The sequence below is a fragment of the Dermacentor albipictus genome, chromosome 7 (genome assembly GCF_038994185.2).
Source record: "Dermacentor albipictus isolate Rhodes 1998 colony chromosome 7, USDA_Dalb.pri_finalv2, whole genome shotgun sequence".
Lineage (NCBI taxonomy): Eukaryota > Metazoa > Arthropoda > Arachnida > Ixodida > Ixodidae > Dermacentor > Dermacentor albipictus.
In genome coordinates, this window is record NC_091827.1 from 64,208,088 (window position 1) to 64,222,696 (window position 14,609).

The 14,609-nt window shown below is 48.5% G+C and overlaps 2 protein-coding genes across 4 annotated transcripts in view; one reads left to right on the plus strand and one right to left on the minus strand.

Moving 5' to 3' along the window:
- The window catches only part of LOC135904793 (uncharacterized), a 173,258-nt gene that overhangs the window by 13,641 nt on the left and 145,008 nt on the right, over positions 1-14,609 (plus strand). The window contains exon 1 of one of the 3 annotated variants that reach the window (XM_070522311.1): positions 12,845-13,111. The exons of the other annotated variants lie outside the window; for them this stretch is intronic. The gene's annotated coding sequence lies outside the window, so the exon portion shown is untranslated. Of the gene's footprint in view, positions 1-12,844; positions 13,112-14,609 lie in introns of those variants that run through there. 3 annotated transcript variants of the gene reach the window in all.
- Positions 1-14,609, minus strand: part of LOC135904792 (protein Skeletor, isoforms B/C-like) — a 31,802-nt gene that overhangs the window by 1,121 nt on the left and 16,072 nt on the right. Inside the window, exons 7-9 of the mRNA XM_065435769.1 lie at positions 13,816-14,036; positions 4,961-5,050; positions 92-144 (exon numbers count right to left, since the gene is read on the minus strand). Of these exons, the coding sequence (XP_065291841.1) occupies positions 116-144; positions 4,961-5,050; positions 13,816-14,036 (340 nt within the window). The 3' untranslated portion in view covers positions 92-115. The remainder of the gene's footprint in view (positions 1-91; positions 145-4,960; positions 5,051-13,815; positions 14,037-14,609) is intronic.

Here is a 14,609-nt window from a genome sequence, read left to right on the forward strand (position 1 = left end):
ATTCTCAGTGAGCATGATCAACACAGGCCTGCAGGCTTTTGCTCTATGTGAAGCATTGCGTTAAGAAAAGCCATTCACATTATACACCTACCTTTCAACAAATAACAGGCCGTCCTCAGCAAGTCTTGACGCGATTATCGGTCTCTGTAATCAAAGAGCACCATTCTTAGTGCAAGGGAATACGGTTGGCGGAACGATATTTAACAAATTTCTAAATTCGCCGTCAAGTTTCTGTGCCACGAAAGACATCGAGTAGGTGCATGAAAAAACGATGGGCGACAACTGTAATTACTTGTGCTGCGATAAGAAAAATACGGCAAGCATGGATAAAAACACGCCGCTGACTACAAGAATAATCACCCACGTGCACAGTATTGTCTGCCTCCTTTCTTTTTTTCTTTCTCACTAAGTAGAAGCTGTTGAAGCAATAGCGACTCAATACACTAGAAACGTAACAAGCCTTCTCTTCTAAACGTATCCGCAAAGAGGCAACAAACCCACAAAGAGAGAGAGAGAGTGAGAGAGAGAGAGAGATGTCAAACATGGTCGACGTTAAAAAAGGCAAAGTCGAAGTACTATCGCATTGAATATCGGCTTCAATACGCGAGCTGTGGCTGCGGTAACAACCTCGATAAAAAAAAAGTGCAGACGGCGTCGCCATTTGGAGCAAGAACTGAATGAATCCCCCCTGCTTTCCGTCGTCTGCTTTCTTCGCGAAGCGATACTACACTTGCCCACTGAGCAGACATCGTTCGAACGCGGATAAAATAAAAATGCAGCAGCTCCAACGTGCACTGTTGGAGTCTCTATTCGGAGAAAATTAACCTAAATAGTTAGGGTGTGTTGAAACACGTGTTTATGTTTATTCAATGTGAGTGCGTAGCGAAACCAAATGTTTTATTGATGAATTCTGCAGAGGAAATGCAATGTCTTGTAAACGCAACACGCTCGCGTAACTTAACGGTTAATCCCATCTGTTCGTTGTAGTCACCTTGGTCATTTGGCACAACGCGGCAATTATGTAATGTCGCATAACTGCGTGATATATTTGTGCTATTGTCTTCGTTCCATTGTCAGACGTTATACAGTGTTTCCCGGGCCCTTTATATCTTGTACTTATGTCAAGTTTTTTTTTTTCATTATCTGTTCTTTTTGCCGTGCATATACGTCAACATTCTCGTCTTTCGCGTCACCTTTGGATGACACGCCTATCTTTTTTCCTTTGTTTTTCTCTTTTGCAAGAAGGCCGATCCCGGCGGCAGTGTAGTCTATGAAGCAATGCGGTTAGCTTTCGACTGCATTGGCAGTAATTACACTCGTACCGTTAACCTTACCTACTTCGCGAGTAATTCCCGTTTACTTTGATTCTTCTTTGTTTTCAGTAATTCTCGTTTCGTTCATACCTACATATTCATGCCATTTGTGGCTCATTACGACATTCCAAAGTAACAAAATTGTTTCTTTGGTTGAAAGGCTAAATACAAAGGTAGCTAGATGCCACAAACACGAAACCCATATGAAGTCTGCAACGAACACCTTGCCTTCCGAAACAAAAGAGAAAAATAAAGATGAAGCGGTGGCTGCCATGTCCTTAACATCAATATATGGTCACGCCCTTATATTACGACCCTTTGGCCCACTATTTCAGTTTTGCTGCCGCTCGCTGTTAATTTGCGTTTGCCTAGCAAATGCCCCACTGTAGCTTCCATCCCAAGCACGACACATCCGACTCCTCCATCTGTTGATTCGTTCGGTGCCTTTACCTCTGTAATGGCAGAGGCGCCCAACCGCCTTGCAGTAACGCCTTTGCAACGTGCCGTAGCTGGTGTTTCAAATCGCCCTCTTGATCTGCTCCTATCCTCTAATCCGTGGGCCTGCGTCGCCTGCGCTCTCTAAATCGATTGTTTATCGCAATCCGTTTCGCTATCAAAAAAGATTCACTCGTCACCCTGGGCCCGCGAAAGAGGATCTCCAGCACAGCTGTTGTAAACTACCACTGCAACGACTGGAGTAGGTACGCAATGTTTAGGACCATGGCGCTCGCGCTGAGCTTCTTGAGAACGATGTTCGTCAGTTTCGGCAGCACACCGCTGCTAGTCATACTGCCGTTGCTTTTCCCCTCGCCGCTCCTCGTATTCACACTGCCCCTCTGGGGTTCTAACCATGCGTGCCTTACCCATAGCGGTGCTGAAACATTAATGAATTGAATTGCTAAGCTGGTGCTTTATATATACATATATATATATATATATATGAACGAGAATAAAGGGGGTTAACCGAGGGACCCGATATTTATTAGTCATATAATGAGAAGCCAACAAACACTGACACCAAGTAAAACATAGGGGAAATTGCATGTGCTTAATAAATGAAATAAAGTAATGATAAATTGATGGAAAATAAAGTGGATGAAAAAACAACTTGCCGCAGGTAGGAACCGAACTCACAACCTTCGCATGTCGCGTGCGATGCTCTACCAATTGAGCTACCGCGGCGGCGTTTCCCCATCCACTTTCTTGGGTATTTATGTGTACTAGTAGAACCCTGGGAGTGTTTGCCAGCGCCCCGACTCACAGACCTTGACGGCGGACGTGGAACGTCTTTTTTGCCGCAGGCGTCACGAGAACGAGACGGTTCTACTAGTACACATAAATACCCAAGAAAGTGAATGGGGAAACGCCGCCGCGGTAGCTCAATTGGTAGAGCATCGCACGCGACATGCGAAGGTTGTGGTTTCGGTTCCCACCTGCGGCAAGTTGTTTTTTCATCCACTTTAATTTCCATTAATTTATCATTACTTTATTTCATTTATTAAGCACATGCAATTTCCCCTATGTTTTACTTGGTGTAAGTGTTTGTTGGCTTCTCATTATATGACTACATATATATATATTTATATATATATATATACATATATATGTATATATATATATATATATATATATATATATATAGATATATATATATATATATATATATATATATATATATATATATATATGTCTAGTGACGTCACTCCCGACGTCACAAGCTGCCCACGTTGCAAGCTTGCACCATAGTAATGTTTACCTGGGTAGGTATGAGCCGCGCGCTATCGGTGCTTCGCTTTGTTAGCAGGAGGAGTGCCTTATTGTCAATTATGTGGTTTGCATGCTAGTTTTCGGCTCGTTATTTATGGAGACGAATGCTGCGCTGTTAGTTGCATGCCTGACACCAAAGAATGCATGGACTTTTTTTGCTTCAATTGCCGAGTTTTCTTTCTTTTTTTCGTGAGGACGATGCCGCGAAAAATACTGACGAACTAGAGGCTAACATTAGGAAAATAAATATGGCCAAGCGATTCCGGAACCATAGGAGTGTTAGTCGTGGTTAGCTTCGATACACAAACAGATTTGAGAAATTAGGCATGAGTCACCGAGTGTAAGAGAGGGTGAAGTATCACTGACTTTGACCTCAAAAGTCACCTTTCAGCGAGCTGCAAATCAGCGCTCTCTCACTTTCTGACTGTCTCTTCTGTCTTTTGTTCGGTGCATGGTATGTACACCCTCAAAATAGGGCTATCGCGAGAGAAGGAACAGATGCCCCTCAGCCCGTCGGACCATGTCAACATCACGAAACGCGGCAGCCATCTCTTGTGAATCCTGTCGTAGAAGTATGCCTTCCGGTTTTTGGGCGCAGCTGGAAGAGGTCCGAGAAAGGCTATAATCAAGATGTAAAGCTAGCGATTTTGTCGACGTTCCGAGAGGGCGCTGACAGAAAGCTGCGCGGCAATTGCTAGCTAGTGCAAAATTGCAGCGCTTTCTACGCGTTGCTTTACAAAACTAAAATCGTCACCACGTTAGTTCGTCAGCGCTATGAAGATTCTCAGCCTTCTTACACACTCCATGCTCCCAGCGCCGGCCCCGAACAGGAATGGAATGGAATGGAAAACTTTACTGACTCTTTTAAGGTTTTAGCGGGTCGAGGCCGAAGTCTTCATTCTTGAAGCTTGGGTCCTCTTCAGCCATGAATGGGCCCCTAGTCCAGGGCTCCACTGACCCGGGCCGCCTCGCACGCGTGCGCTATTAGAGCTATTTGAGCCCCTAGCTCGCCCCTGGTGAGCCAGCTCTCCCATTGCTCCGCACTTGGTGTTTTGTGTTTGTGGAATGCCTGGTTTCTTGTACACTCCCATGTAATGTGGTATAATGTTGGTTTAGCTCCACACCACGGACAGGTTGCGCTATACTGCGTGGGGAGCATCCTACTTAGTATGTGTAAGTTTGGGAAGGAGCCCGTTTGCAGTCTCCGCCATCCTGCGGCCTCCTCCTTTGGTAATGCTTTATGTGGTGGGGGATATTGATATCTTAGCTCCTTATAGAGGTTTAATAGCTCTGAATAGCTGTTCCCGTAGTTCATATGTGGCCCATCTGAGGCGGTTGACGTCCCTGCTCGGCTGGTCATCCCTCGAGCTAGGCTGCCTGCCCCTTCATTGCCCCTGATCCCTGCGTGGCTTGGTATCCAGATAATGTTATGTGTGGGTTGTCCCTCAGCGATTGGAACTCTGCTGATGATCTTGAGCGCCACGTTACCAATTCTGCCTCTTATATAGCTGCGGCACGCCTCTTGTGAATCTGTTAGACTATTGAGGGATATTCCTGTTCTATAACCTTCTTCCGCTGCCAGTGCGACAGCAATTTCCTCTGCCTCGGTTACGTTAGCCACCTCAGCCGTGAGTCCTCTGAATAATTCTTCTTGATTATTTACTAGTACCGCTGCCGCGTTTTTGTGTGCTTGTGAGTATAGACACAGGAACTTTTTCGTCAGCTAAAAATATTCTTGACATAATACCGAGTACCTTTATTTCTCTCCTTGGAAGCTACCATTTTAAAGCAGGCGACATTCGCCCGACTTAACCCTTTACTACATCACACTTTTTTGGCTTGCCTGAGGAGTGGCATTGGAATTGGCAAGAACAACTTACCAAAGAGTTGCCGGACAGCAACAGCGCCTAGTATTACGGCCACGCTCAGAGCAAAAGTGGTCACCGCCGAGAATGGGCCAAGGAAGGCAGCTGCACCACGGTAGACACACACACAAAAAAAACAGCACGCCTCGCACAGCTTGTACGAAATGTTTCAACCAATAGAAGAGCAGTACCCAGACAAACTACGTACTCTGCATTAATATCCGTGAGGTGTTCTTGGCTGAACCTGAGACAGATCCATAGGATGTTCTCTTTATCAATTTTACCAAAAATAAACATTCTCGCAACTGGCAGGCGGCCTTTATTTAAATGAAGTTCGATAAATTTTAATTTCTCCGATGTAACAACTGGATATTTGAAATGAAGAAAACACATGCCGTTTGGAGCACACTTGTCCGATTTACATTGCACAGATGGCGTGGTGCCAATCTCACATAATGGGCAGTACGATTTGTTCTACGTGTACGCATATAGCTGCTTCGTCTGTACGCACTTCCGACGATGATGCTTGACGTCGTCAGAGTGACGAAACAAATGTCCCCTTCTAATTAGCCTTAGTTTCTTCTTTATTTGATGTAATATTCTGTACGACGAAGCTTACGTTACACATCTTAATGAGCTTTAGTTATGTCTTATATCGGTTCGTTTATGTTAGGCTTTGATGTACGGGCGGCCTACCAGAGATCAGTGTCATCATCATCATCATCAGCCTGGTTGCGCCCACTGCAGGGCAAAGGCCTCTTTCATGCTTCTCCAACAACCCCGGTCATGTACTAATTGTGGCCATGCCGTGCCTGCAAACTTCTTAATCTCATCCGCCCACCTAACTTTCTGCCGCCCCCTGCTACGCTTCCCTTCCCTTGGGATCCAGTCCGTAACCCTTAATGACCATCGGTTATCTTCCCTCCTCATTGCATGTCCTGCCCATGCCCATTTCTTTTTCTTGATTTCAACTAAGATGTCATTAACTCGCGTTTGTTCCCTCACCCAATCTGCTCTTTTCTTATCCCTTAACGTTACACCTATCATTCTTCTTTCCATAGCTCGTTGTGTCGTCCTCAATTTGAGTAGAAACCTTTTCGTAAGCCTCCAGGTTTCTGCCCCGTAGGTGAGTACTGGTAAGACACAGCTATTATATACTTTTCTCTTGAGGGATAATGGCAACCTGCTGTTCATGATTTGGGAATGCCTGCCAAACGCACCCCAGCCCATTCTTATTCTTCTGATTATTTCCGTCTCATGATCCGGATCCGCCGTCACTACCTGCCCTAAGTAGATGTATTCCCTTACGACTTCCAGTGCCTGGCTGCCTATTGTAAATTGCTGTTCTCTCCCGAGACTGTTAAGCATTACTTTAGTTTTCTGCAGATTAATTTTTAGACCCACTCTACTGCTTTGCCTCTCCAGGTCAGTGAGCATGCATTGCATTTGGTCCCCTGAGTTACTAAGCAAGGCAATATCATCAGCGAATCGCAAGTTACTAAGGTATCCTCCATTAACTTTTATCCCCAATTCTTCCCAATCCAGGTCTCTGAATACCTCCTGTAAACACGCTGTGATCAGTGTATATTCTAAAAAAAAGAATACATTCGGTTACTGCGCTGTAGAACTAATTCTTCTCCAAGTTTAGGATTCTTCAAGTTCACTTTATCCTGCACTGGATTCATTGAATCTCCAATTTAATTCTATCAGAGCGTAGATTTGCTGCCAGATAGAAACAAATCTCATATAACTGGTGCGATTATGGTCTCAAGCAGGATCAAGGAGGCGCGCGAGATCATAGGCATGCTAACGTGTCTTCCACTCTTGCGTTGATTTCTGTAAGGAATTTCAAATCAAATCAAATCAAATCAAACATGTTTATTTTGTAGGAAGAATGCAAAATTTCGCTGTGGGAGGCAAAGACTAAAGGCAAGAAAGCCTGACGAGGTCTCGGCCCCTGATTCATTTTATGATAAGCAAGTAACACGTGAGAAAAACTCGCAATTTCACGCGAAAGGCGAAACATCGATTGCGATATAAAATTAGTACAGAACTAACGAAGTACAGGAGTTTTAGCCACCGTATCAACTTGTAAACATTCCCCTTACTAACTAAATTAACAGACATGGTGACACGCCCGCACCAACAAACATGAACAGATTCACTCGATGACCGTGGAAACTCGCTGTCAAAACGCTGGAGTGCGGAATTGCGGCAGCAGCAACGAGTGAGCTTACTTTCATGCAGCCTATCGGTTTAAAGGGCCCCTGAAACGGTTCGGACAAATTTTGTAGACGCGTAGGGTACAGCTTAAGTAGAACATTCGCACCACAATTTAAGTGAAGCGTTACGTATTAATAGAGCTACAAGCGATTAAAAGTTACCCTCCTCCCTGGCCATGCTTTTCCTTCTCAACTCGTTCGCCGAACGAGCGGGGCTAAGCTCCTCCTTTACTAGTTCTGCGCCACGATGCGACGTCACATCGTCCACTTCCGGTTGTTTTGGAGCCCGCCCACGCCCGCGCGAGACCTCTCTGCTAGCCGCTTGGCCGCCGACTCCAAGCGCGAGCTATCGAAGCAGCGTGCGTTGCGAGCAATCTGTCGTAGCGCCGAACGTGTCTGGTATTCCGGTAACCACAGGCAGGCTGATCATTTCGGCAAATGACTGGAGGCATAAACTCAAGCTAATGAAGGAACTTTAGCGTAGACGTACGTGAGTGGCCTGATCGGCCTGCATGGTCCAGACACTTGTTGGCGCAGCGCTTAACCAGCCAAACAAAGCGCTAATATTGCTCTAACCAAGTGCAAAACATTTCAAACATTTATAAAAAAAATTGGAGGACGCTTAAGCTTCGCCTTCAAGAGTGGAACGCGATAGCGTTCCCGTCGACCCGCCAATGGGTGTAAGACAATCGGCTACAGGGCAGCCATCACTTACGAGGCGCCCCGCATCAGACGCGGTGAGCGTCGAGCCATATGGTCGAGCAACGCGGCGTTCGGCGCAGCAACGAAACGTGCGCCTGAGCAAGCGGAGCGAACCAAAGAACTCGGTATCCCGGAGGGGGAAATGATGCACGCCAGCCAAACGCCGTGATCGGCACGGGCAGAGAGATAGAGAGATAGTGATCTAAAGAAAGGAAGGACGCTTGATTCTACAGAGGGAGCAAGGCGAAGCGTTGTCAGGGGAGAGAGTCCGAGCCACGACAGCTACAATGCGCGCGTGGCGCGCCATCTGTCGGGGCAGCGCCGTACATGGAGAGGAGGGGGTCTTCTGTGTTTGCCGCAAGATGGCTCTCCGTGTGCGGAAAGCGCAGAAGAAATGCAGCGAAACGCACTTCGCTACTCGTTTAATCGCGGCTTCTGTAAGTTACATGTTCATAATTACCGATATACACCACAGTATAACTTTCCACGGCTCGTTTCGAAGGCAACACCGCATTCACTAGAGGCGCGTTTGTACCTTTTGGAAGCATCGAAATCGTGGCTGAGTGGTAGCGTCTCCGTCTCACACTCCGGAGACCCTGGTTCGATTCCCACCCAGCCCATCTTGGAAGTTGCTTTTTATTGATGGAGTGCCTGCCGTGATTTATCGCTCACGGTCAACGCCGCAAAACGCCGACACCCGACGCCGACGACACCGGCTTTTCTGCGACACGAGCTCCTTAACGCTATCGCGTTAAAAAACGCGTTGATGACTACACTCCTGCGAAAAATACACACCAGCCGCAAAGAAGAATACACTTCGTTGCTGCTACTGTGTATGGCTGAGCTCTGTGCCACCAGGTGGCCGTACTGTGCAGACCATTCACATTTGCCCGTCTGCTCATCTCATGGCTCATCCCGTTACGACAGAGTCAAGCGGCCAGACCCTGCCCCCTTGCGCTGGCGTTTGCCCTAATAGATAGTTTTAGCCCAGCGGGTTTACGGCCAGCGGAGCGGAGCGGTCTCCACCGTTGCGCCAGCGGGGCGGCTCGCGAAAAAAGAATTTTAGCCCAGCGGATCACCCGCTCGAGCGGGGTAGGGAGCAGGGCGCTCTGCTGCCCCACCTAGTGGTTCGAATAGGAGTTACTGAGAAAGGAAATTGAATTACGCTTGCTTTTATTATGCAAGAAATGCTGAATAAAAGTATATTACATGTTCTCAGTGCATTATTTGTTAATAATGTACTGAGTATTAATGTACGGGTCAGCGCGGCAGTCGCCGTCTTCGATGCAGAACTGCCGGCGTTCATGTTCGCGGCTGCCGCCTTGCATTTCCCATACACGCCCGCGCGCCCTTACGCACGCTCGCGCGCTGCGTATACCCTCCGCTGGGGAGTGCTTTCCAGCGGGCGTAAACGCTGCTCCGTAAAACCGCTGGCCGCCTCAGCGTGGTGCGCATGCGCAGTCGCGTCTCCGCTCGCCCGCTCCGCTCCGCTGGCCGTAAACCCGCTGGGCTAAAACTCTCTAATACCGGACTCGCGAAACCCTATTGCGTCAGTAATCTTCCGGTGTAAACTGACGGCCACAAACGCGCAAATGCTGGCGCCGATCGGATAGCGGCAGTCCGATGCGCAGCAGCCAGTTCGCTCGTACCCTGCCTTGCAGAGGGACACGATGTCACAGCTTGACATATTGCCAGTCGCTACGTATGCAGTCCACAAGGCAACGAAGTCGAATCATAGTGCTCGCGAAAAGACAGACCGACTCTGACCGTGGAGCTCTCGTCAAAATTGAGTACGTTGTACACAAGCAGACGACCATTGCTGTTTGCCGGAAGTGCTTAAGTGTACTGAAAAATTCTTCTTGTGCATTCTCTTTATGTTACTTTCTTTTCATAAAAACAAATTAACTAGCGTTCCAACTATTACGAAGATCGTTTCTTTACCATAAAGTAGGAAAAATTATTGATCACGCGCCCTGGTTAGCCAATTGAATAGCTCGCCCCACTGACGTCATATGGGGGATCTCGGTCATATGGGTAGGGGCGGCTTGAAGTTCCGCCGGGCAGTGTGCTGCGATCGGCAGCGATGTGCATTTTTAAAACCTTATAATAAATTACACGCTTTACGCGGATCACTTAGATGTGTCAATGAATGATCAGAAGGACCTACTCTAACGACTTAGTACGTTTGTAGAAAATCGCCAAATGCGTTTCAGGGTCCCTTTAACACGAACTAAGCGGCGAAAACACACCGCACACGGACTTATTGTCACCTGCCGCACTCTGTCCCCATCGCATATTACTTTCAAGATCGGGCCCGCGCGTCCGCACCGTATGCAGAAGCCGCTGGATTAGAATCCCCTCTCCCTACCCGCTTTTATCCCTTGCACGGCGAGATTGAGCCACTATCGTGGGCTCGCTCTTGCACGCTTTCACTCCCGCATACTGCCCACGGCGTACGACGACGATGTTATCGCCCTCGGACTTTATGCAAAACATCACGGCGACGGCTGAAACGCTCTTGGAGTGTCTATATAATTGCTATTCCAATAAAAAATTCACAGGGTCTCCTATGTTATTCTTAAACTATCTTGAAGGCGAAGTCGTGCCTCATATTATGCTTAGTCATCCGCCTTAATTCACTTGGTGTACTTCGCTTAGTCAATTCTCTTAATTGCAAAGTTCGAGGGCTCGACTTTCACCGAAGTGCCTTAATTAACTATATCTTCATTAAGGGTACCTGCATACCTACGCCTTCATCAACACCAAAGGGGGTGAGTTCGACTCCCTCCGAAGGCCGAGGGTACGACTCCGACCATGGGTTGTGAGCTCTACATCCATCTAAGGTCGTGACATCGAGTGCTTTAGTTCTAAATTAACAGTGCCTGAATTAACGACACCTTCACTAACACCAAACGTCGCGAGTTTGACACCCACCAAAAGTTGAGGGCCCGAGTGCCTTAATTAGCTCTATCTTAATTACCTTGGCCTTCAATAACACCAAAGGTTATTGGTTCAACTCCCACAAATGGTCGTGGTTCTACTCTCACCAAAGGTCGAAGGTTCGTAGCCTTAACTAACACCAGAGGTTCTAAGTTCGACTCCCACCAAAGGCCGACGCTTCGCAGCCTTTTTGCATGTTTAATGCAATCGCTTCGTTTTCGCCTAAGTTCGACGGACTAATGAAACATATTGACACGTGTACTTATCTTTATCGGGCGACCACGTTTCGCCGCTTAACAACTGTAATCGCACAGCGAAGGACGCACCTGCATGTATCCGACGTTTCTGGAAAGTTATCGATGCTTCTACCCGGCTGTCTGTTGTCGCCGAACCTTGTGTTATCTGATTTCATCGCGTAACGCGAATGGTGTAGAACTTTGTGGAAGGCACGCGGGTCCGAACGATTAGTCTGGAACATTCGACGACTGCTCTATAAAAGCCGACGCGCTTGACCCGCTGATCAGATTTTACGACGACCGCCGACTGTGTGTGCCGCTCTCGTTGTGCTTTAAGTGTAGCCTGTTTTGTGGGCACAGGTTCGCCCAATAAAAGCTAGTTTTGCTTTTCACAGTACTGCTACTGTGTTGTTTGACGTCACGACCACATGACAATATAAGGCTTTCGCGTTAAAAAGTGGTGAGTGCCATTGGGCTCAGTAATGTGATAATTAGGCCGTGTTGGTGACTAATTATGATACCGTTTGGGAGAAGCAGCGCACAGTTACCAGGACAAAGCGGAGGGACACGATACACGCGTCGAGCGTCGAGTATTCTTGCGCCTCTCCGCTTTGTCCTGGTCACTGTACGCTCGCCTTCAGCCACACGGTATGATGATTACCCCCTTGACTGTACGATTTCAGACCCAGAAGAAGACCACAGCTATTGCCGACATCTCACCGCCAGCCCTAAGCCGGATGGCGGAGCAACGAGAAGTTGCCAACTGCTTTTCAATAGCGGGATAAAATTCGCCCGCAGTAGGTACATGAAAATTCACAAACCACTTGAACAGTCAACCGCACGCTTGTCCAGAGTCCAGGAAACGTTGTGCTTAGGGGCTAAATATAGTCCTACGAAGCGTGAGCGCGCACACATATTACGTCGCGTTGGAGAGAACGAGTTCGACCGATGGTTTGACGCGCTGGCGCAGCCAACGTAAGCAGGCGCGCCGAGAACGACGGACTATAAACGCTCCATTAGCGCCGTCCAACGATAACGCCTGGTGCGAGATAGCTTGCATATGAGCATACGCAGCCACCATGCTGGCCACACATAAATCATTTTACGGCGACGCTGTTTACCTGACGGATCTGTGCGAATGAGCCGTATGCGTGGCCTCGTAGCGGGGGGGGGGGGAGGGGGGGCTCGCCATTGTCTCTAATGGGAACAGAACAGATATCGAACGATAGTACGGCGCAGAAGAAAGGAAGGACACGTGATTGCACCGCGCCGCGCCTACGGGGGGAGTGCACCCGTGCTGGCCGCCTGTGCTGCCGGCTGCGTCTGCCATCATCATCATCATCATCATCAGCCTGGTTACGCCCACTGCAGGGAAAAGGCCTCTCCGATACTTCTCCAACAACCCCGGTCATGTAATACTTGTGGCCATGTCGCCCTGCAAACTGCTTAATCTAATCCGCCCACCTAACTTTCTGCCGCCTCCTGCTACGCTTCCCTTCCCTTGGAATCCACTCCATAACCCTTAATGACCATCGGTTATCTTCCCTCCTCATTTCATGTCCTGTCCATGCCCATTTCTTTTTCTTGATTTCAACTACGATGTCATTAACTCGCGTTTGTTCCCTCGCCCAATCTGCTCTTTTCTTATCCCTTAACGCCTGCTATCGTATACCGCCAATAAAATGGTGCGGCAGTTGTGGCGGAAAAACACGGGGACATGCGCAGTGGTAGCAGTCGCGGTGTGTAAGCACCGGATTGCGTATTGCAGAGGTAAACCATTCCAACAGTTGCGACTCCAACGAAAATGCGAAGACCATGGATTGTGCGCACGGCCGAAAAACAAACCGAGTACGAAGAGCGGCGTCGACAGCACAAAGGCGACTATAACCCAGTACAACGTGCTCGCGCGAAAGCCGAGAATGCGGCCACTGACATTGCCTCCGAAGAACGTCAGTGAAAGTCTAATCATCGGCCTCGAGCTCAAGCTACCGACGAAGATCGCGCACTAGAGGCCGCTCGAAAGCGTGAAGCTAGGTCCTTCGAGTCTGCGTCCAAGCGGCAGAAGAGTGAGTGGCTACCTCGTTCGAGTTTTATTGGGGCGAATTCCAAATTCAAGAGAACGTTTGTGGAAGCCTATTTTAACCATAGTTGCTTGGAACGGCTTCGCTGACTGATCCGGCACCATGGTTAAGCCCGAAATTTTAGTTTTACTGGTTACCGAGGCTTCAGCAGGTGCAGTCACCGGTGATCGTTGGTCGAGATGCCACGTAGCCGCTGAGCCAAAGCCGAAGCCAAGCATTCAGGGGACCACGATCTAAGATCTGTTATCTTTGCTGTGGCTCAGCGGCCCTTCGGTGCCTTCGCCGGCAAACGCCGGCGATCGCAGGTAGTCGCAGCTGTTGAAGCCTTGCGGTAACCGGCGAGACGAAACACATTCGAGTAGTTTTACCAGTGACGTGGCGCATACTCAGATGCAAGCCATATATCTCCGACCGCTATCGAAAGAGAGCGCCGCTGTAGCCCGGAGCACAGCGCCCGAGTGCTGCGGCAAGCGTGCTGACTGTACTGACTGTACCAGTTACAAGTTGGCATAAGACATAAGCACGTCAGACCCTGCTTCAGCACAAGCCCTGCCGACGGCATTGCACCAGATCAAATATGCGCACGCCTGAACATGTTTCACTGCGAGATAGTCTGGATTCCGGCGATAAACTTAACAGTTGATTGCGTCACCAGCAGACGACGAACCGTTAGAGGATCTGGAAATTACCTGCGTTATCCGAAGTTGGGGATTGCTGTGGGGGTGGCACGGCAGTAGTGAGATCGTGTAGGGGCAGCTGCTCGGCCACCGCCTGCTTGATGGCGACGTCCGCGTAGCTCTCCCTGGCGTCGCTGCAGTACACCGAGAACCACTTGAACTCGTTCCAGTGGTGACCACCGGGCAGCCTCACCGTCACGTCTTTCTTGTCGTAGCGCTCCAGCTTGGCATCCCTGTGCACGTGGAGGGACAGGCGTATAAGATCGGTTGTTTTCGCTACCCGTGACCAATTGCGCCAGATATTGCTCCATAAAAAAATCAGCGCAAGGCGTCGGTAAGCGCGTTACGAAATCTATGCCGGATCAACTCCCTATAACGTTCAGCTGCTGTGCGCTGAGTCGCGAGATTATAACACCAGGTATGAACTTATTGCCTGGGTGATAAGACTCATTTTTCTTTCACGAATCTTCCTCTACGGCGTATGTGACCACCGCTTGTGGAGGTCGAACCTCACGAATCAGTGTATTTATGAATCAATCATTACCTTGATACTCTACTGAGGAGCGACAAGATTATTCGCTTCCAATCTACTAAAACAAAAGAGTGCTGGGTTCACTAATTTCAAAATTTTCGGCGCCAATTCCACAACACCAAGTCCCAATATTTCAGGACACTACGCACGCTGTGTTAGCATATGAAATATTAGTCTTTTGTCGTCTCTCAAGAGTGCCGTGAAACCCGCCGCGGTTGCTCAGTGGCTATGGTGTTAGGCTGCTGAGCACGAGATCGCGGGATCGAATCCCGGC